Raw genomic sequence first — 21,685 nt, 5'->3', positions numbered from 1 at the left:
AAGGGTGAGACTGGTCAGCCTGTAGAAGAAAAGGCTCATGGGGGTTCTCATTAGTGTCCAGAGACAATGGGCACAAACAGAAACACAGGAGGTTCCCTTTGAACATCAGGAAACACTCTTTTACTTTGAGAGGGACCAAGCACTGGCACAGGTTACCCAGGGAGGTTGTGGAGTCTTCATCACTGGAGATACTCAGAAGCTGTCTGGATATGGTCTGGGTGGCCCTGCTTGAATAGAGGAGTTGAACCAGACACCCTTCAGAGGTCCCTTCCAATCTCAACCATTCTGGGATTTTAAGCTGGGTGGCCTACAGAAGCCAAACTTGACTGATGGGTATTAAATTGAGGAGATGGAAATTGTGAGAATCTGTATTTTATTCTGCTTTGCTGCTGTGTTTGCAAGACACATTGTGTCTCCTGCCTTTTGTAGGAAAGTTAAATTATTGTAATGTTTGAGGCATATAAAGCTTTTAGTGAAGTCTTTGGCTACTGTCCTTGTTCCTGGACAACAGCACTGTCTCCAGTGAGGGAAAGCAGTTGCTCCAGGAGTGGGAAACACCAGGCTCCTGTGAACCCCATGTGTTAGGCCCTGCTGTCCCACTTTCCTGAAACAAGCAGCCCCTTAGGGGAAGAGGTTGGTGTGCAGTTCCATCCCTAACAGTATAATTGGTTGGAGATGGTCATTATTAGGGGATGCAATTTAAAGTAGCTCTGAACCTGCTTAAGCATTTAATACTAAAAATAATTAAGTTTTTGTTGAGGGTGAAAGATAGAGGCTGACTCTGAACTCAACTGTCTGGGTGCTCACCTGCCAGGTGGGATCTGGCCTCTAGTCCCTGCCTTGGTGGGTATGGTCTTGACTTCCATTACTGTTCTCTAAAGCACCTAACAATCAAAACATTTTGCCTGGCTTTTGCATATATTGAAAGCTCACTGACCCACACAGCCGTCTTTTCCCCAGGTTTTCATTTTCACAAGAAAATCTGTAGGGCCTTTCTTCAGGCTGTCACCTCCCTAGTTTTTCAGCTGGCAACTGACCCATAACGGGCAGTGACCATTCGGCATCTAAGCCTGTGCCTGCATGAGAGGGTGAAGGATTGGCCTCTGACCTCCTCCTTTTGATCCAGCTTTTGTGAACGCTGTGTGAACACGACTTATCCATATATGCTTGCCCAGCCCAAAGAATGAAGGTACCTCTTACTAGTATAGCTTGTGGTACAATTTTGACTTGTTCAGCAGTGCTTAAGAAGTGGATGATAAAACCAAAACTGAACTTACCCATCAGCTTTAATGGATGGGACTTCTGAAATCTTTAGAGGAGAGGAAGTTGAGGGACAATGGTCTGATGCAGGGATGGCCAGGACTGCACACAGATTGAGGCAAAATAATGAAATGCTGAGTGTCAAAGAATAGTAGTTCTTAATATTTAATGTGTAAGACTACTTTTATTTTTATTTCAAGTAAACTACATGGCTTTGGATGCATTCCAGGCCTTGGAATCATCTTTGTTCTGATTCCACTTCCTTGCAGCAGCAGAGGTGGCTCAGTGTTGCCAGTCAGCCAGTGTTCCCAGCCCAGTGGTTTTGCCATTATACGGAACCTAGCTAGTTTTGGATGGCCAAACATTGCAGTAACTCACACTGCTACTCCTGCTTTTTTGTGAGCTCAGCCTTGGTAAATACCTGCAGGCAGGAAGTCTTTGCAGGATTTGCATTTTCAGCCCCATGGAGCCATGGCTGCTTGCTGAATGCTGTTTGCCATCCCCGATTTGACTGCTGCAGTCCTATTCTCTACGATTACCTGTCTATGTGAGGTACAGTGTTACTTTTAGATTGCAGTGTACACAGATTTACATATGTGAAATGGTACCTCACTGAGCCATAGGGCAAAATATTAACCCCCTGAAAGGAGTCAGCAGAGCTCAGTGACTCCCAAGTAGCAGTCCTTTGTTATTTGCTACAATTATTACTGAGTTTTCCTGTGTTTTGAGGGGAGCTAAGGCAAAATGTGCTAGGTTATTGCTGTTTATCCCTGAACTCATATCCCATTTAACATGTTTTGAGGTTAACTTTTGGAAAATTAGGTGACTGTTTGCTATGAATCCCCATTTTGTCTGGCAGTTCATTTTATGTATCCTGGTGTAAGAATTCCTTGGGACAATGCTCTTAGTCATATGGTTTAGTTTTAGGTAGTCATGTGGGGAGCAGGGAGTTGGACTTGATGATCCTTATGGATTGCTTCCAGCTCAAGATATTCTATGATTCTGGTGCTAGACAAAGGTGAAAATGCTGTTATGTTGGTTTTTTTTTCCCCCTTCTGCAGATAATGGAACGTAATCAATCGGACAGTTTATGTGGCAAAAATACATTCTGCTTAAATGAAGCTGTAGTGTGTGTGTCTTTAAGCAGTCTCAACAGATCAGAGTCTTCTCTCATTTATGAGGATGGTGTTTATGGGCTGAACATCTCAAATTCTGATATGGCAAAGACTAGTGAAAATCAGGTCGACCTCGAAATGGACACTTCTTGTCAGCCAACGTTAATGAGTGCACTGTGGAAATCCACTGGTCCTTACCAGCAGATGTCTTTTTCCTGCAAAAGCAACAAAGATGCCTTTAATAATGGTAATTAACACTTTATTTAATTAACAAGTAGTACTGGCAGTTTGCCACCTCTCAGAATGAATAGTACTAGAAAAGAAGACAGCTTGCTACCAGTGGAAGCAATAGATTTTCCTAAAACAATTGCATGCCACTTTGCAAGCTTGTTGAAGGTAAGTGAGAAAATGAACAGAACAATCCAGAAAACTTCTGAAAATACCCCCCCTGTTTGTGTCTGCATGACAGTGCTCAGAATGTTGTTCTCCCCATATTCTTTCCCAGTGCTTTTTGACTTTTTTTTTGCAAGCTGAAGTCACTCTTGCTTTTCAAATGCATTTTATTGGCTATTTTAGAACACATGTGCATTACTTGATTATTTCTAGTTAGAATAGCTTTTGATTTACCATCTTAAAATGATAATGGATGGTCAAACGTCCTCTTCTTTCTTCATTGAGAATGAAGTGGGAATATCTTGAAAGACTCTGTAGTTGTGGAGAGAAAATCCTTCTAAGGGATAATGTAATCTTTGACAATAAGTTTCCATGTTAATAAAAACAGCTCTTACTGCATTACCTTTCTTTATTTTTGTATTTTATCAGAACCCCCAAAGATATGTAGATTGCATGACAGTTATTGACAGTGGCTATCAAGATAAGTGGAAGAAGCCACCTAGCTGAGCACTGCATTGCACTGAAAATTCCCTGAAGGGCTTAAAAACTCACTAATGAGAAACTCTAAATTATCTGTGTTTTATTTCCTATGTTTCACAGTGCTAGTATTGATCTGACTTTGTGTCTTCATTCTTTCATTATTGTGAGAGTTGCAGAGCAGCCTGTAAAAACACAACAGCTAAAAGTCTTAGGGGACAATGGTATGCTTCTGATGTAATAGGTTAAGTAATGTGGTGGATTTTCCTGCACAGTTGTGAAATTAAGGTGAGACATGGCAAGTCAATACTATAGCAGTGTCTGAGCTCCTATTTTTCTGTAGCAGGCAGTGCAGGATAACTTCTGTCCTCCCACCAGCTGCATACAGGTCAGGTCACAGAAAAAACAGTGGGCAGCAGGATCAGAAGTTGAAAACATACACAGATACCAATGGTTTTTAATTGTCTTAGGTCAAATCTTGAAGTTTTTCAAATAAAAAAGTCCTTGATTAAGGAACTTGCTCCTTAGTACTCCTTGTAATGTATTAAACAGGTATCTACTATAGCCTTACTAGGCCTTGGTACATGGATTGCCAAAATAGCGTTTTATGATCAAAGGTGGTAGGGCAGGCTATCTCATCACCACAATCAGCAAACCAAGCTGATTAGTAAAAGAGATTAATATTTCTAAAAATGCCTAAATAATTAGCCTGGTGAAACTTGTTCTAGTTTGACTGAAGTTGTCATTTTAGTAATAGGTTAGCTAAGCTAGTGCAGATTTGAAAAGGAACACATATGTGGGTTGATACCTCTCAAAAGTGGATTAGCTGGCACTGGGAAATGTTCAGATGCAAGCTAACCAGGATACTTTTTATTGAGCCCACATGAGAGTGTCTGGTTTAATTAAACTGGCTTGTACCAGTTTAATTCCACTGATTCTAAGATAAGCTGGAGGAGCTTCTGTATGTAAAGCTGCTCTTCACCTACAATGGGTCAGCTTTGTCTTCAGCTGCTGCCACTGCATTTTGTGTGGACATCCTTATCTTCTCTGGTAACAGGGCACCAGTGCAGTCCCAGCAGCTTGGGGTCAAGCACTGGCTACAAAGCCTGCCCAAGAGGTAAACAGGCTAGTATAAGTCTCTCTGGCTAAGTCATGTCCATAAAATCTGCAGTTACTGCCCTGACTGAGTCACAAGGCACCTTTGGCAAAATGCAGCAAATCCTTGCAGCATCCTGATGGTGCAGATGGTGCTGTGAAGCCCCACAGTACATTGCTAGAGCAGACAGGGCTGAGACCCTCCCCCCAGGAAGGTGTGCCATCACATTCCACAGTCAAATTTGTGATTGGATGGTGACAAGTATTTTGTGCTCTGATTGTGCAGTGCATGAGTCTGCATGATTCAGACTTGCTTCTGTCAAGCATCAGGAGCCACCGTATGGGAAGTGAGGAATGAGAATGCTAAACTTCCCCCTGAAAGACAGATGGCATCCAAAGCCCTAGCAAATGGCTCTGCACATGGAAATGAAGCCTCAGCAATGTGAATCAAGCAGAGCAGTACAAACATTTCATACAAGGAAGCTGATTTCATTTATTTTGGCTGTGCTTTTTCCCTGAGAGAGTTTTGTAGAGTTTAAGAAGATCTCTGACCTTGTGCCTTCACTTCCTGATAGCCCTGCAGGATATAGTCAGTTCTGATCACTGTGAAGTAAAACCAACAGAGATGCAATGAGAGAAAGACTAGAAAGAACTTGAAAGTTAGCTGAAACTTTCAATATTTTCATGAGGACGAATGTTTCATGACATTTTTCTGCATTTTTTTGAACCAGCTCTGTGTATAAAGTCTCACAATCATCTTTCAAAAACATTCCTAAATAATAAGTCAAAATGGAACTAAGAAACAAATACTGAGTATGGTTTATTGGAAATAGCCATGTACCAGACACATACGTGGCCAGATCTTGCATATAGTAAGTTTTGTGTGTACACAAAAGGAATTTCTTGGGTTTTATTAACTTTTCTAGAATTATTAGGCATCCTGTAAGAAGTCTGGTCTGTCAAAAAAAACCCTTAAATTGTTTAATGAGGAGCACCACCTGAATATGTCAAGGTGCTGCATTCCACTGTATGTTAAGTACTATGCAATTTAGCTTCATAAATATACTCAAATGTAAATGGCTACATTCCTCCAGTGCATAATTTTCCATTCATATTTTCCAAGGTAAGACATATGTCTCTTCACATAGCTAGCATCATGATTATATACCATTGTTTTATGTGTATGGGAGTGAACTTTACTAAAGACCTTGCGGCAAGTTCCCACAAAGCTGAAACTGGCACAAGTACACTCACTAGAAAAGGTGTGTCGTCAACAACAGGAAAATATGATTGAAAGAAAAATGTGTTAATGCTCTACACTAATGGTTATGAAATTATCTGCATGAAAGCAGACAAGTACTTTGGCTAATTAGGAATCGGGAAGTATAGGTTTTGTGTCAGACTAGACTGAGAATTGAATAAATTATTCTTGCATTTAATTGACATGACAGGTTAACTAGCTGAAGTGATGCCTAAGGTGTTACCTATGGATTCACCTCTTTGATTTCAGGAATCAGTGCAATTTTAATTCTCTTAAGCTTTGAAGTGAACAGCATTGTTCACTAGTACTGACTTTACTTTTTTTTATTCAGATGTTGTAGCTACAGGAACAGAGTTGAAAAGTGATAAATCTCGAAAACTGCACTGAATCTTCCTTCTGGGAGGTTTTTTTCCCCAGGTGTTTGCACTGTTAGCATGGAAGGATCTTTATGCATGATTTAGTGAAAAATATAGTTTAAATCTTTATGGGGAACATAGGAAAAACTGGGATCTCAGGATCACAGCCAAACTTGGAAACAGCCGAATGTCAAACCAGGGAGCAAAAATAGGGCTCTATTTGACTAATGTGATTTTAATCTTTTTTTTAGAGGACAGAAATTTGTACATATATGCGTATAAGCAAATGAGATAGTTTGATTTTGGCAAAATAATCCATTTATAGTGATTTTCATCAAAGAAAGTGGTTTCTAGAGGTGTAAAATCTGTAATTTGCAGTAGAAAAAGCAAAAACCCTGGAAACAATGTGTAGTATTCTATAACTCCATTTTTTTTCCTTATTTTTAATAAGAAATTCCCTTCCCATTCCTTAAGGCAGATTGTGCTAATGGTGATTGGTCTATTGAATCTGTTCTTAAAACTGTAGATCAGATTAATTTGTTTTAGTTTCCCATTGGTAATTGAGATGAGGTTTAGAACAACACATTACTTTTTGGCTACCTTAACATCAGTTATGGCCTAATGACATTGTATAAAAGTGCCTGCATATGTTTGCATCAGCGAGATTGAAAATGGTGCTGTACGGTCCTGGCTCTCTTCTCATATTTGTGTAAGGCAAATGCTGCCCTCAGAAGCGGTATACAATGTAAAGCTGATGCAAGTGCGATAAAAAAAAAAAACCAGGTGAAATATGCTTTACACTACAGTATTAAAAAGTCATTTGAAGATGTACAAGCTGTCTCCCTGTGATTCCAAGTCAGTACAGGATTTGGCAAGGAGCAAAGCTCTAGCTCAGGTCCTTATTCAAATAAGCATAGCCACTGCTGCCAGCACTGGAGGTGGTTAATGGGTTCCCATATTGAGAACTTTGTTGAATAAGATCACTTTCATTGCTTGGAACCTGTTAAATAATGACTAGTTCCTGCAAAAAAAGTCATCACAGGTCTGCATGTGTGACCACTCTGAGTTAATTTCTGTACTACTGCTGCTGTATGAACTCTTTCTGAGCACATCTGACCTGCCTGTGTTCTGAGCTGGAATGTATTTGTGCCCTGTACAGTACAGCACACACTTTGCACACCTCCTGCCAACAGCAGGCTAACCCCTTGCTACCTGCAGAATAACATGTGAAGATGCTTTTCTGCCTATTTTGAGTTTTTCTTGTATGTTCACAGTGTTTTGAATAGTGCCATTTTTTTACTGTGCTCTGCACAGTGAGCAAATTCTGTCTGTTATTCTTTCACTTGAGAAGAGGGAAGGAGGGAAATCTTTTAAAAGTAAAGGATGACATGACTGTGGAGCTCCTGGTTTGTGAGGGAGCCTCCTGAGCAGATGTGATATTTTGAGCTACTTTAAACTGTTTGTCTTTTTTAATTGAGTAGATGCCAAATTGAGAACGTGCAGTTGATTCCAAATTGCCCTTTCTGTGTTCAACATAGCCCTCTAGTCTTAGCACGGATGGCTGCGTAGGTGAGCACAGAGCCCATTCACTGCTCAACATAAGTTATAATGAGAATAAAATGAAATGCAAAGATATAAGAATATGAAGTTGAGTAACATCAGCACCCACATCTTCCAAGTTCAAAATTGCATCAATTTATTAGAACAAGTAAGATCTTAGTTTTAACTCTGCAACAGATCACAGCAAATTTGCCTCCTCTCCATACTACAGAACACTGAGTTTCGTGCTCTGCCATAAGACATCAGTGTCTGTATGGTACTTTGTGGAAGTGAATCACAGGGCAAGTATTTTTTTCCTCTTGGGAATAACATTGCCATTTGTTTAAAGCAGATGGCAAAAGGGATTAAATCACATGGCAGTGAAAAGTATGTCATTATATGTCATCTGCAATTAGATATTTCAAGTAACACTTGCTTTTCAGCTTTGCAGCGCTATAGGATTTTGTAGTTCTGTAACTAATTTTCTCATCTCAGAATACTTTTTCTTATTTCTGAACATAACCACGGTAGATGCAGCAGTATTACATAACCTTTTAATTAAAGCAGTTAATAATGTTCTGGTTTTAGTTTGTACACTAATGTAAGTATAGAATTTCCAGTATAATGCATGGCTGATTTTATTGTTTCTAATATCTTCTCATTTAGAGCTCATTCATTAGGAGGGAAGTTAAAAGTAGTGCACATTTTTAAGGTGATGAATGGAGTGAAGTCCATCACTGCCTTTTGAGGTACCACTGGTGTTGGTGTAAATCTGCACACCATACTCAGGGTTTCATTGCCTGCAGACTTCTTAAACAACAGGATGATAGTTTCTCATTTTCCTCATATTTATGATTCCAGCAACTTCAGTGCAGTGTTTTTTGCAGTCAGTGGAATTACTGGCACAAATGAAACTGGAATGGTTTGGACATATTTCTTACATGCTAATTTATTCTTTACTTAAGTAAGGTTGTTCCAATAGATATTAGGTTCAGGGCAGTAGAATGAGGGAAAGGAGCACGTTTCGAAACAAAGGAGAAGACCCTGGGTGGGGAATCTTTTGCCAGACAACTGGTTTGTAGAGAAGCAGCTCCAGCTCAGGGTTGTGCAGAGCTGTGACTTTAGCAGCAGGAAAAGAGGTGATACTTCAGGAAAGCAGTCATGAAACAAGAGTCTTGCTAATTGTTGTTTGATGTCAGGGAGGTACCTTGGGAGGTCCATGTTTTCCTCGGGTAGTGTGATCTGTGGGTGGAGACATGGCCGTGTGCCCTGCTTTAGTACATTAAACATGTTTTGTGTAAGTTTTGTAATGGAGTTAGAGCCTGAAATAGATGCACAAGTGTGAATAAATAATGCATCGTAATGGCTGGGAGAAGCTGTTTATGGATGATCAAATTTTGCAAGATACTGAGTATGCAAACGCACCCTGTAAAATCTGAATCACCAAGTATATCTGTCTGGCTTATTTTGAAAAGTACAATCTAATTTTAATTATTTAGTATAGTACTTTACATATTCCAGGAAATGGTCTGTAGCATGTTGTGTAAAATGATGAAGTCTTAGTAGCATAAAACCTCCTCAGCAGCATCTGCTGTTAAATATTTATTGAGAAACTGGGGAAGGTTGTCTGACTTTTACTGGCATTCATCACAGGAGCACGTGATTGCCTTCCACATACATTCTATTGGCTGTAGCCAAGCTGCTAGAGGAGATTTAATGGAGTATCTTGTTCTGCCTTCCCAGATGCTACAGTAAACCTTTCTTTGAGTGTAAATTTTTGGTGGGGCAGTAGAGGGGAGGAACCATTGTGTTGGCATAGAGATTGTTTTTAGTTTAATCAAATAGGAAGTCTTCCAACAGTCACCTGCCGAGATTCCTTGACTGTCCCTTGGAAGTTTGATCTAGAGCTGGATCATAAATGATAAGAAATTAAATTTGATTTGACTGTATTTGTTTAGGGTCTGCCATAGAAAAATCAAAGAAACCAATGGCCTTTAAAAGTCTTTGAATGTATTCCATGTTAAAGAATATATGAGAGACAGGGAAACTAGTACATTTGGTGGCAAGAATGAAAAGAGATTTTTGTTCTTTTTTTAATTGAGGTTGAGAATTGCAGGATAGTTGTTGCTGACAACAAAAACTGCAGAGAAGCTGTCTCCTATGCAAAGGAACTTGCCTTTACGACACAGTGGCAATGGGAAGGGGATGAAGGTTTAAGAAAGGCTTATGTGTTAAACACAGGCAGTTTTGAACTGAAGGTAAAAATGAATGCAGGAGGGTGTTTTTAAAACATAGCATCACAATTTTTGTGCTGTGGGGAAGTGGCCCGCTCTCTGGAGTGGTGGGATGGGACTGGTGCAGAGCTGCAGTGCATGAAGCAAGGGGGGGGGAAGGCACTGGAGGGAGTCAGACCAAAGCAGAGCTGGGGTCTACAGACATGCAGCTGCGGAACTGGAGACGAAGGCAACTTCTAGTAAAGGCAAGGTAGAAGGAGGTGCTGATGAATTTCGACTTAAGGGTAAGACCAGTGTTGCTCATAGCGGAGAGAAGTGGGAGCAGAAGACAGTGGATCCAAGTACATTCTGTGCACTCAAGGAAAGGACTTGGCTGAAGGGATGGAGGCACTTATTTGATAATTGTGCTTTTTTCTGGCTTTGATGTACAGTTTTCCCTTTAGCTTTTATGCAGACTGTTTTCACAGCAGTTACATGTTCACAGAGCATTTAGCAAATGATTAAAAAGGACACCCATTTGAAAATATTCAATCACACCCTGAAACTTCCTATGTGAATGATGTAAAACTTGGGGAATGTGCAACTTTTCAATTTTTGCTGTTATTTTCAATGACTACAAGAAGAAAACATCAGTGCATATACTTCCATCCAAACACTAAAAATGGATAAAAATGGCTGTGCTGATACTCAAAGTGCAGTCAAAAATTAGTGACTATTTCCCTGTATTTTGAGCTCAAGGGAGAACAAGTATCTCTGTGATTATGAGATAAGAGGTTTCTCTTTTATAATAATGCCCATATTTTCTCCTGCATTAATCAACAAGAAGCAGCTTCTATTAAAGGGTAATATTAGTATGTAATGGATTTGAAACAGGTGCTTTGCTTTATTTTTTGCTTCTGCAGTAATTTTGTGTATTGGCCTTGAGTTTTGATTTCATCAGCTTTTGTGAGTGAGAAGTGATGGATCTGGTCTGTTGTTGGGAAACTACCGTATAAAACCAAGGTGCTTAGGGGCAGACTTGAGAGTGTTTTATAAATGACCTCCCATTTTGGCTTTTGTAACAGAGTTGTGCCCTTCTGCTACTCAAGAAAATGTTTCGCAAAGTCCAGACTACGCTCCTTTGTGTTGTACCTGAAAGACTGTCCAAAAGCTGGGGACTAAACTGATTGTTTGCCAAGGTCTTTGATTTAATGTTTATTTCAAAGCACAATTGTAGTTTAAAAAAACCCCAAACCGTCCATAAAATATGAAGCAAACTTAATCAGCACAATAATGTCTGAGTGTGGTAACAGGGAGCTCAAAAGAATAGTTTTGATGTGTAAATGTCCCCTTTTGTTTCAAAGGGAGTGAATTTATGTGCCAGAAACACTTTTTTTTCAGGGTTTAAGCTATTTCTGTCTTTGGGAGGGAAGGAGAGGAAGCTTCACTGCAGTGTTTTGCACACCTGCGGGGTGCAAACTGGGACGTGGGCAAGGGAGGCGTGGGGACGTGCTGGCTGGCGGCAGAAAGGCGGTCTGGTTTCATCTTCTGAGTCTTTGGAAACGCTTCTGTTTCTCCAGCAAATGTTCAAGCAGGAGCATTAGCCACTGGCCACAGTTTGTTTAGACTTCAGCCTGCTGGCCAAATGTCTTCTGCAGATTATGGGCCAAGGGACAACAGTTGCAGCTCACTTCAGATACACCTGCATTGGACACACCAATGAAGAGGCTGTGGGAGTTTCCCCATTGCTTCCCTGCTGTTGTCATCAGTGAATAGACAAGTCGCCCCTGCCCCTGGAGAGGTGCCCTGTGCCGGCACTGCTGCATTGGGTGGAGGAGCGGCCCCACGCTGGCAGCCAGTTACATTCCTTGTGATCCTTGGTGTTCTTGGTGTTTTGGGGGTTTTGTGGTTATTTTCTCTTCATCATTTGAGTGCAGCTGTGTTTAATGAGCTGGAAAAGAAGTAGGTCAATAAAACATGTGTTCATTGTTAGCAGAGTACCTGTTGGACCATGTGTGTGTCTGTAATTGACCATCTAAAGCTTCAAAGCTTAGCACAAAGACAATTTAATAGGGAATTCACACCTAAATAAATTAATATTAAGCAGAAGCTGCAGTTGGCAGGCAGGATGCCCTGCCAAGGTGAGACTGTGGGTATTTAATGCACAGACAAGTTATGATTCCAAGTCAGACCTATTTTTAAGTCTCTTATTGATATGCATTAAAAAACAGCATGCCAAAAATAGTATAGAAGCTGTGTGCTTTAAAGCTGACATAACTGATACATAACCATGTAAGTAGGTTAAAATTTTAAATTATTTCAACCTAGGGGCATGCTATGAACTTAAAGTGCTATCACTGGCAGTGTTTGAGTTTGAGATGTTTTTAAATTTTTTTTTTTGATAACACCAGTGTTAAAATAGTGTGTTTACTGGGCTTTAATAAAACAAAAGACAGCTGCATCATCATATGACTCCAAAACCTAGATATTTAAGACAAGTGTCAAATACATGAGTTGGAACACTTATGGAGCTTTATGATAAAGCAGTTTTGGTGGAATAAATATAAATTTTGCCTTAGCCAACAATTTGGTCCCAATTCTCTAGACCAAACTTATCTAAAGAATTATGAGGCAAAACCTGAAAACTGAATTGCGTTGTTTTACCTAAGCCAACAAGTAAACAAAGAACAAAAACATGCAGAATAATGGCATTTACAGTAATTTTACCATGATCAAAAATCCAAAGTACAGACATGAAGAAGAGTTATGTTGCAGACCTTATTTGTCATGGATGTTATAGACTTTGAATTCTTTCTGTTCTGTGTCTTGTAACAAAAAAAATGCACGAAAAGCAGACAAGACTAATTATGGTAGGATCTATTACGACCTAATTGCTCATCTGCTTTTTGTGAAAGGTGCTTGTTTGCCTAAGAAATGCAGCTTCTTCTTTTCACAGGGTTGAACTGGTTAAAAGTAAATAGCACGGTTAAAATTCCCAGATTGATTTCCTGCCTTATTCAGTCAGCTGGGAAATAGATTAGGCTCCCCTTTCCTTGGTGTAGCTTCAGGGTCAAAATATTTTTCCCAGTATTTTTTGAGACCTGGTACCAAATCCAGTTCCTGCTGTGAAATCCGATTTACTGAGGTGTGAAGGCCTGGTTTCTCGATGGTATTTGAGATTTTGACTCCCAGTGAAACTGCTGGGAATTGTCCTCAGATCTTCAATGCTTATAGACCCATTTTGTATACCAAGTGGTCTGAACCTGTGTGGCAGCAGTGGTGTCCTGCTGTTCCATGGAGAAGGGCTGTGCTGCCCCAGCAGGTCCAGTGCTGCTGAGTGAGGTTCCCTTTCTCCCACCAACCATCAGCTCCATAAACAACTGAACCTGTGGTATGGAAAATCCATAGCAAATTGGTACAGTCTTAGTAGGCACTAAAAAAAGCAATCAAAACTGATCATAGTGCCTTTCTTCGGGAGGGAGAAGAGAGGTGGAGGTGCCTGGAGTTCCCTGGGGAATCAGCTGTTGCTAATGAATCTGCATGGAAACCACTGGGAGCATCATTAGAGACAGAGAGGTGCTGTGGGATTTGCCAGTGGGGACTTCCAGTGGAGCTTATGGGCTGCCATTTGCTATTGAACTGTAATGGCAAATGAGAGCATGTTACCCTTGAATTCCTTTGAATATCCCAGGCCCTGTAGATTTAGCACTGGTCTTTAGGTGTCTACTTGTTCTTTGCATTATGCATGAGTGCCGGTGGTGGGATTAAATACAGCAGCTCTGCCATTTCAGATAGCTTTGGCCTGAAGTTGATGTGTCAGCTGTCAGTCCGGATGAACTTGTTACCCAAAACCTAACTCTCTGTATTATTTTCAGAGGAGTAATGGTTTTGAGAATTTTTAAAATTTGTTGCTAAAAGTGGCATAAATCTCTGATTTAATGAAATTTTATTTCATAAAGAGGGCCAACATGGCACAGATCTCTGAAAGTCACTGCAAATTAATTTAGTGTATATATGCAGTTTCTGCAAAATCCGTGTGGTGACTTCCCCCCCCTGAACGTCATGCCCGCCCCCCCCCCCCCCGCCTTTTCTTTTTTTTTTTTTTTTTTTTTTGATAAACAGCAGGGAGGGTATCCAATCCAGCCTGACCTCAGAGCTGACCCAGCTTTGAGGAAGAGTTTGAATCAGAGGCCTCCTAAGATCCCTTCCACTTTGAATTATCCTGTGATGCTGTGAAATAAGGGTCAGAGCTGAAGGAGAAAAACTGGGGATGTCTATTAAAAACACAGACTTGACAGGGTTTTTTTTGCCTGGAGTGTTTCCTAGTGCCTTGATAATGCCTTCCTGTCCTTCCCATAATTATCACTGTGGGCACTCCAGCTTACCTGAAGAGCTCTGATCCTCAGGGGAGAGAGGACGGGTGAAGGAGAAAATCCGTGGCATATATTTGATGTGGAAGTGCTTACATCCTATTACAACAGACAGAAGGTGAGAATCAGTGTGACTAATGAGTTGTTTACTTGGCTTTTGTACCACCCGCACCCCCCCTGGCCCCCGCAGCACGGGGTGTGTTTGTTTTGGTATGTATTGATCTCAGGTTCCTACAAATGCCATTGCTTTGTCCTTCACCTTCTGAGCAGTTTATGTGATGCCACTAATTCTGTTTCTTAGTGTTACAGGAAGGGTAGGTTATGGTCGTTAGGATGTGGAATGCCACCTTTTTTCCTTTCCTGTACAACATTAGCATGTTTTTAGCCAGGAGCTGTCTTTTCTCCGAGTTTGGACCCAGGCCCCATTTGGAGAACTGAGGTCCCCTTAAAAACTCCTGTGAAAGCTGGCCCCACGCACGACAGGCCTGCAGTGTGCTGTTATTGTTATACTTAGGTTGCTAGAAAAGTATTTTTATTTTGGGGGAGTGTCTTTCTGCAATTTCCTGATACCTATCCTCATGGTACTGGAGCTGCACTCATGGAAAACGGGGAAAAAATTAGATTTGTTTTTAATGTTGGATTTGGCAGTATGTGTCTATGTGCATTAGACAATTTGTGATTTCCCCCCCCCGAATTTGTTAGAAACAGACTCTTAAGTCCTTTTGAGAAAATTGATGGGGGAGACAACAGTGAATGCCTGGGTTTTCTTTATTTAATGAAATGGTGTCAGCTGAGATAAAAAGGAGAAAAAGCTGGACTTAAGTGGTATTTTGCGCTGTGGTGTGGCCCTGCTGGGCTGAACAGGCTACATGGCCCCAAAATGTTGCAAGTGCTGTCACAGTTCACCTAATGTTTGGTCTCCAGCCTCAAGTATGTCCTTCTTTTGCTGGGGAGTTTGACCAGCCCAACACTGAAAGAGTTCATTCTTCTGGTCTGCAGTTTGGTTTTGTCTAGGGTATACATGGTGCAGCTGTGGATCTGGCTCTGGCTCTTTAGGAAAGAGTTACCTGGAGTGTTGTAGGATAAATAAATTTCGCATAACTGAGAAGCAGTTAAAGGGTGTTTCAGTTTGCACATAACCTCCAGGGGCTGGCATGTGGTGAGATGCCAACAGCCCTTGGCTGCTGCAGAAGTGGGAGGGTGTGGGGACCTGGGACTCTCACAGAAGACCTCATGGAAGGGCCTGAGGTACAGCTCAGCTTCGTTAAAGCTTTGGAAATCTGGGAATATTCTCTGCCCTTATATAAATATGAAGGAAAGTAGGTATAAATGAGCAAGAGGAAGGCTGTGGCCAGGTACAGTCACCTTTGCTTGCCCTTTCTGTGCAGGGTGCAGGAGCAAGACAGCGGGCAGAGCCCAGTCCAGGCAGGAGGGGTTCAGGTAGGGGCAGTGGGAACACTTCTGCTGGGTGCTGGTGATGTGGGTGCCGGTCTGGTGGGTGCGCTGTTGAGCTGAACACGGCCTGCCTGAGCATCACTCGGCAGGTTGGAAGGGAGCAGAAGAAAGCATAAGAAAATGCTCAGTTTAAAGAAAGGGAATAATATGAAACTCATTTTGTGGCTGATGTTGGCAGTTGAGTTACAGTCACAATGAAGGAGGTTCATAAAAGGCCGGTGGTTCTTATTTACCTTGATCCATACCGAGTTCTGACTGTCAGCCACAGTGCAGCAGAGGAGGGCTTGGAGAGAAGGGCTAAGGAGGTTCCTGGGGGTCCCCTGGCTGACTGGAAAGCACAGGAGAGCTTCCCGGCTGCAGTTTTCTGATAGCAGCCCCCTTTGTCAGCCCTCCTCTGCCTCGTCTGCGTGGATAACTGGTTTGTTTAACTTTTTTTTTTTTTTTTTTTTTTTTTAGTATCCTCAGCTCTCAAGAGTTCTTTAGTGGGCAGCAGCTGATGCTTTCAAGTCTGGTTCTGGAGGTTTCTTCCCTGATTTGGAAGATCATTTATAGAGGAGGATTTCTTCTACCATTCTCCTGCTTGGGGCCAAGGGCATCCAGTTTCCTTGTGCTGCACCAGGGACTTTGGGGGAGGCTTCTTGGCAGCTGTTGCTGCTCTCTGCATAACAAGAACCAGTGCTAACTGGTGGATCGGTCCCCTTTCCCCACTCTCCCTTCACCTGAGGCTGTTATTCCCAACTCTGGCAGTTCTGCCCTCCCTGAGCAGCTGCTCTTGGGGTGCATCGTGCTGTTGCCTGCGATACCAGCTGGTCTCTGGCGTGGCTGCTTCCAGCATGGCACCAGGCCCCCTCCCCACCAGCAGGCTGAGTCTGTTGACCTTGGGGACACATTGTGCTTTTATTAGGCAGAGCCTGTGTTGAATGCCACCTGAAGTGTGGCCACAGCGAGCCCCTTCCCTCCTCAGTTGGATTAAGCACAACATTTCCAGCCCAACAAGCCACTCATCACCCCAGTGGCAGCTGGGCTCTCACCTCCTGGGTGCTCTCCTGCTGTTTAGGTTCTCCCGATACAAGAGAATTAAAAAAAAAAGGGGGGGGGGGAGAATAAAAGGGCAGCTAAACTACCGATAGATCATTTATTGATAGTTACAGAATGTGATTTGTTTTTCCAGAACACTGACAGTTTCCACTGCTCAGCTCTGCTGCTTAGAGTTGTAACAGTTAACGAGAAATGGTTTGGAAACAGCTACTGTTTTAATTGGTGAAGCAATTACTGTTTAATTTTGATGATGGAAAATAACTGCATGTAAGGTGTTTCTCTCTTTTCCATGTTTTTTCAAATTTGTAATTAGGCTTCTCCAATTGTGTACTTCATAAACTTTGGAAATGTCTTTCAAATAAGTGCTTACTGCCTGGTATTCTTATGCGCATAACTTTGTTAAGGTGAATAGACTCACAGGACTTAAAAGGAATATTAATGTGGGTAAAATTACCCCAAAATAAAAGTGTTTAGAGGACCTTTCACTGGTAGGGCTTTTTTTAGTAAATAAATAAAACTGAACTATCAAATTTCTATAAAGAAAATCAGACTGCAAATTGTAATATTTTTCTAATGTGGCTATCAAAAAGAAATAAATGCAAAAGTCATCTTTAACAAAGCGAGGCAGTTCAAGTAAGTTAGGGAGTCAAATCCTGCTGTGTTATGTATTGCAAATAACTCGTCTGCAGTCAAGACTTACTCTGGATTTTCAGCAAGACCAAAACTTGATCCTTTAAATCCAGTGTAAAACAGTGAAAGAAAGGGAATTTGGGATTAGTTTTCTTAACATGCTGTGTCATCCCACCATGACCAAGCAACATTTATGTATAAATACCTTGCCTCTGCTACTGTAACTGCATTCTCGCAGTATAGACGCAGCAGGTATAACATACATGTGGTTTATACACTGGTAGCTGAAGCTCCAAAGCCTGTTTGCTCCCCCCAGCTGTGTGAATATCAAAGAGGAGAAGGTGCTGAAGGCAGAGGCAGCGATAGGATGTGTTCCCACCTGTCTGTTGCATCTCCCACCACTCCACACGGCCGTGGCTGGGAGCAGTCTGGGAGCCTAGGCTTTGCAGGGTGCCAAAAAGCTTGTTTTGCCTTAAACTCCTGCCTCGGTCAACAAGACTGGTGAAAGTCACATGTGTTGGGGGAATGCCAAATGTGGACAGGTGTTATTTTAAATTGCCACCAGTTAGAGAGACATCGTGTGTAAAAAAAAAAAAAAAAAAAAGGCAACCCCCCAACAAAACAACAACAAAAACACCACCCAAAAACCCCCACAACAGAACAAAACCAAAACAAGCCCAAAAAAAACCAAACAAAAAAACCCCAGCCCAAAACAAAACCAAAAAAACCCACAAACAAAAAAAAAAACCCCAAATATCTCCTTTATAATACATTTTCATTGCACATGCTTGTGAGAAGGAGTAGGAACCAGAGCAGGCACGAAATGTCTTTTCAGTGCTCTGCATGAATGGCTGAGGCTCAAAGGACCCCACTGCTGGGTTTGCTTGCTTCTGGCATTACCCATGCTGTGGGAGCAGTGCCAAGCTCCCCTTCTTCCTGCAGAGTCCTTTTCGCAGAAGGAAGACTGAAAAGTTAACCCTCGTGATGAAATAGCAGAGGTTGGTCAGGCCAAGATTATAGTACTGATGGTGGGAAATAGCTGCATGTTTTTTGTGGGTTTTTTCAAATTTGTAATTAGGCTTCTCCAATTAGTTCTCCAAAAGTATTGCAGCCAGTCCATTGTGGACTTTACTTATCCCTAGGTGTGAGCATACACGCTCCCTTGTTATGCAGCTTGTTTTTATGGTAAAAATTGCTTTGCAGAAACACAGATGTAGAAAAGCCAGCTGCTAAGGGGTAGTTCCCAAAGGCCTGAAGGGGTACAGGGAGCTGACTAAGGAGAAAACCCAACCATGGTTTGTTTTTTTTTTTAAGTAGTGCACAGATCATCACAAAAGCCTTCAGAGCTTAATGATGGAAAACAAGTACCTAATCCTCTGCATTTGCAGGAGCAAATTGGAAAGATAACAAATGAAGATCCTTGTGAAATAATTTCTTAGTGTTTGAGTGCAAGTATTATCTCCATGTCACACTTAAAGGATTGAGACAATAATAGAGTAGTTTGTGCAAATAAATTGGCAGAAAAAGCTGGATGGTTATACATCTGTTACAGACTGCAAGTGTTAGTCAAGTAGACTTTTAACTGTTTATTCAGTTGATTCTTCTTTGTCTGTGAAAGGAAGGCTTGCAAATAAAATTCTGTGCAGTGATGACTGTATTAGTTTTACAGTTGTATTATTATTAGTTTTACAATTGTATTATTATTTTACAATTGTATTATTACTAATAAAAGTACTAATTATGTGCTGTATGTTTCCCTCCAGCCCATCTCTGACAGCATTTATGCCTTTCCGTTACTGCGTGTCTGGCTAGTGAAGTAGGGCTATAAATTTTTTTTACTGTAAAAATAGTGTCAGTGATCATACCTTGGATGACAGTGAACAGACTTGAACAGATTTCAGTAAGTTTGGGTAAGGTACCTCTCACCAGGCTGTAGTATAATTTGTAATATAGCAGTGTTTTCCTTTCTAGACAGGTGCAGCAAACTGGGAAATGGTGCTAATGAAAAAGTCAGAATTTGCTCTTTACGATGGTACAGGCATGGCAGAAGACGATTGTGAAATGTCGTTCTCTTGTGTGTTACAGATCTGAATGCATCACAGACCCAGTGTCCCCAGACAAGCATTCCAAACCAGGCACCCATCCAGCTGCCAGGGGTAGAAGCACAGCTGCTGGACCACCAGCCTGAGAGCCTGCAAGATGCAGAAGGAGGAGGCAGAGTAGAGGAGAAGATTGTTTACCTCTGAGGCTCTTTTTTTAATCTTGGTAGCACTTTGGAAATATAACTGTGTTTGCTTTTCTGAATGTCCATAGTTGCTCTGTATGACCAAATGGCTTTAAGGATAGTATTTAATATTCAGTGCAAGATTTTCCCCATGATAAATATAATGCTTAAGTTATTCTGAAGCCTTTGTTTCATAATCTTTAATTTATGACATGATTTCAAATGCTTTGTGAGAAACAATGGGTAGCAGAGGAGACTTAATTTAGAACTTTAAAGATGTCACCAAGAACTGTGAAAGATAGTGTTGATTTTCTCTTGAGTCCTCTTTTTAAAAGGGCAAGCTAAGAGAGATGGGCCTGTTATTTGAGATTTCAGAGTATGGATTGTTAACCTTCTAAAAGTTGTGATATAACATGAGCATATAGCAATGTAAGAATGATGACTATATTGTTTGCTGAAATGTGCTGTGAACCCTTAACTATCGGGTTGTTTTCCTTATCCCCTGGCTCAGGAACTGCTCAGAAGAGGATGTTTTTTATGGTCTCAACTTAATTGCATAATTGTAAGTGTTTGTTCATGTCCCAAAGCTTATCATCATTTTGGTACTACTGCCAGTTTCTGTGCAGAGATGGTGTAAATCAGTTTGTTATTGTATTATAACTGTACCTCATTTCAGTAAGTGCCCTTACACATTAAAATTTACCAGATGAAGCCATCTCACTGATCAAAAGAAAAGAAAGGGGAAAAATAGTAGGCTTTTAGTTAACTCTTCTGCTTTCCCATGTAGAAGCCAGCTAGATTCCTGCTTTTAGGTTCACGGGATCATCAGTGTGTTAGGCAGTAAGAAGCCAGGACCTGTTCATGCCTTTTTGTCTTTCAGAAATATTTGTACACTTCTGTTGACTTGAATAAACATTCTGTGCATTTCTGCAAAACTGTAACTTCAATTCATTGTCAGGTCCTCCAGAGAAGTTTGAAATCAGAAGGCAAAAAAAGTAAAATCTCCTTGCCTGTTTCACACTCTGCCCTGCTACAGATGTGCCTGCCTTGGTCCAGCACAGCCAAAGCTGTGCTTCAGGCACCACAGCTGGAAAAACCAAGGATGTGTCTATTCAAGAAGATGTGAGCAGTCCTCTGGACTGGCCAGGTGCTGCTTAGTTTGGCTGACAGCATTGGCAGTGGTGCAGCAGAGATGCAGCTGCACAGCTGCTGGATCAGCGCTGCTTCACATCTGCCCAGCTCATGGAGCAGAGGAGCACAGGATTGCCCCTGCCCATTGGTCTGGATAAGGCCCAAGCATCATATGGTTTTCATTTTACCTTAAGCCTTGCATTGTGGAAAATCTTTTGCAGGGGCCAGAGTTCTAGACAGGTGTTTGTCAGCAAGCATTTCTTGATGCAGAGGATTCTCTTCCAGGAACTTCTGTGCTATTGGGAATATTCAAAAGCAGAGCTTTCTGAGTTGAGTCTTCCTGGGCTACTAGACTAACTGTTCAGTTGGTGTCTTGGGCTAAGAACTGAGAAACTGACATTCTTGATGAGTAGGACCTGATTCCTACCTGGTATTAATTGGTGTGCCAGTGTTATTAGGGAAAGATTGGACCTGCAGATGTATTTTCTGGTTTCTATTTCCAGCCTTCAAGACTTCTGCTCACCTGACAGCACTTCTTTAATATGTCTCCTTATAAGAGAAAAAACCCTTTTAGAATTTCTGGAAATGTTTTACCTTCTTTTTCACAGTTAGACTAAAATGAAAATGGGAATCCAACCTCTCTTAAGGGTCGTACAGTAAGGACACTCCACAGCCTCTCTATTATACCAGTCAGCGATAAATTCAGGGTTGCCATCAGAACAGCTTTTTGGCAAATTTCTGAATAGCCTGACCAGGTTCTTGGGATGTAGTATGTCCCAGAATATGTGCATTTTGCAGGGACCAGCCGGAAATTGGGAAAAACTGAGTTATTTTCTCTGCAATTACTCTCTCTGCATTTTATTACGCCTTCGTTGGAACATCTGGTACTGCTTACTGTCAAATCCAAGCTGCTGGATGGATAGCTGGTGTCCCAGCCTGGTGCGGGAATTCCCATGTAAACATCTTGCCACTGGGAGAGGAAGAGAGGATACTGCTTCTCTCATCAGTTTTATTTGAGGGACTGGGAGTTGAAAAGTGGCTGGCTGGGACTTCAGCTGTTGTGCAAATTCCTTGAGTCCCCTAACATCAGGCAGCATCTTATTTTGCTCACCTGTGTTTACAGTAAAA

At 41.4% G+C, this 21,685-nt stretch overlaps 1 protein-coding gene across 3 annotated transcripts in view; it reads left to right on the top strand.

Annotated features, from left to right (window-relative positions):
- Window positions 1-20,361, top strand: part of ARHGEF28 (Rho guanine nucleotide exchange factor 28) — a 100,353-nt gene extending 79,992 nt beyond the window's left edge. For all 3 annotated transcript variants that reach the window (XM_074813014.1, XM_074813013.1, XM_074813015.1), the window contains 2 exons: window positions 2,322-2,622; window positions 19,288-20,361. In XM_074813014.1, the coding sequence (XP_074669115.1) occupies window positions 2,322-2,622; window positions 19,288-19,448 (462 nt within the window). In that variant the 3' untranslated portion in view covers window positions 19,449-20,361. The remainder of the gene's footprint in view (window positions 1-2,321; window positions 2,623-19,287) is intronic.
- Window positions 20,362-21,685: the final 1,324 nt, after the last annotated feature.

Source organism: Strix aluco, chromosome Z (genome assembly GCF_031877795.1).
Source record: "Strix aluco isolate bStrAlu1 chromosome Z, bStrAlu1.hap1, whole genome shotgun sequence".
Taxonomy (NCBI): domain Eukaryota; kingdom Metazoa; phylum Chordata; class Aves; order Strigiformes; family Strigidae; genus Strix; species Strix aluco.
Note: the sequence above shows the minus strand (reverse complement) of the source record. Positions and strands in the feature narration are given on the sequence as shown.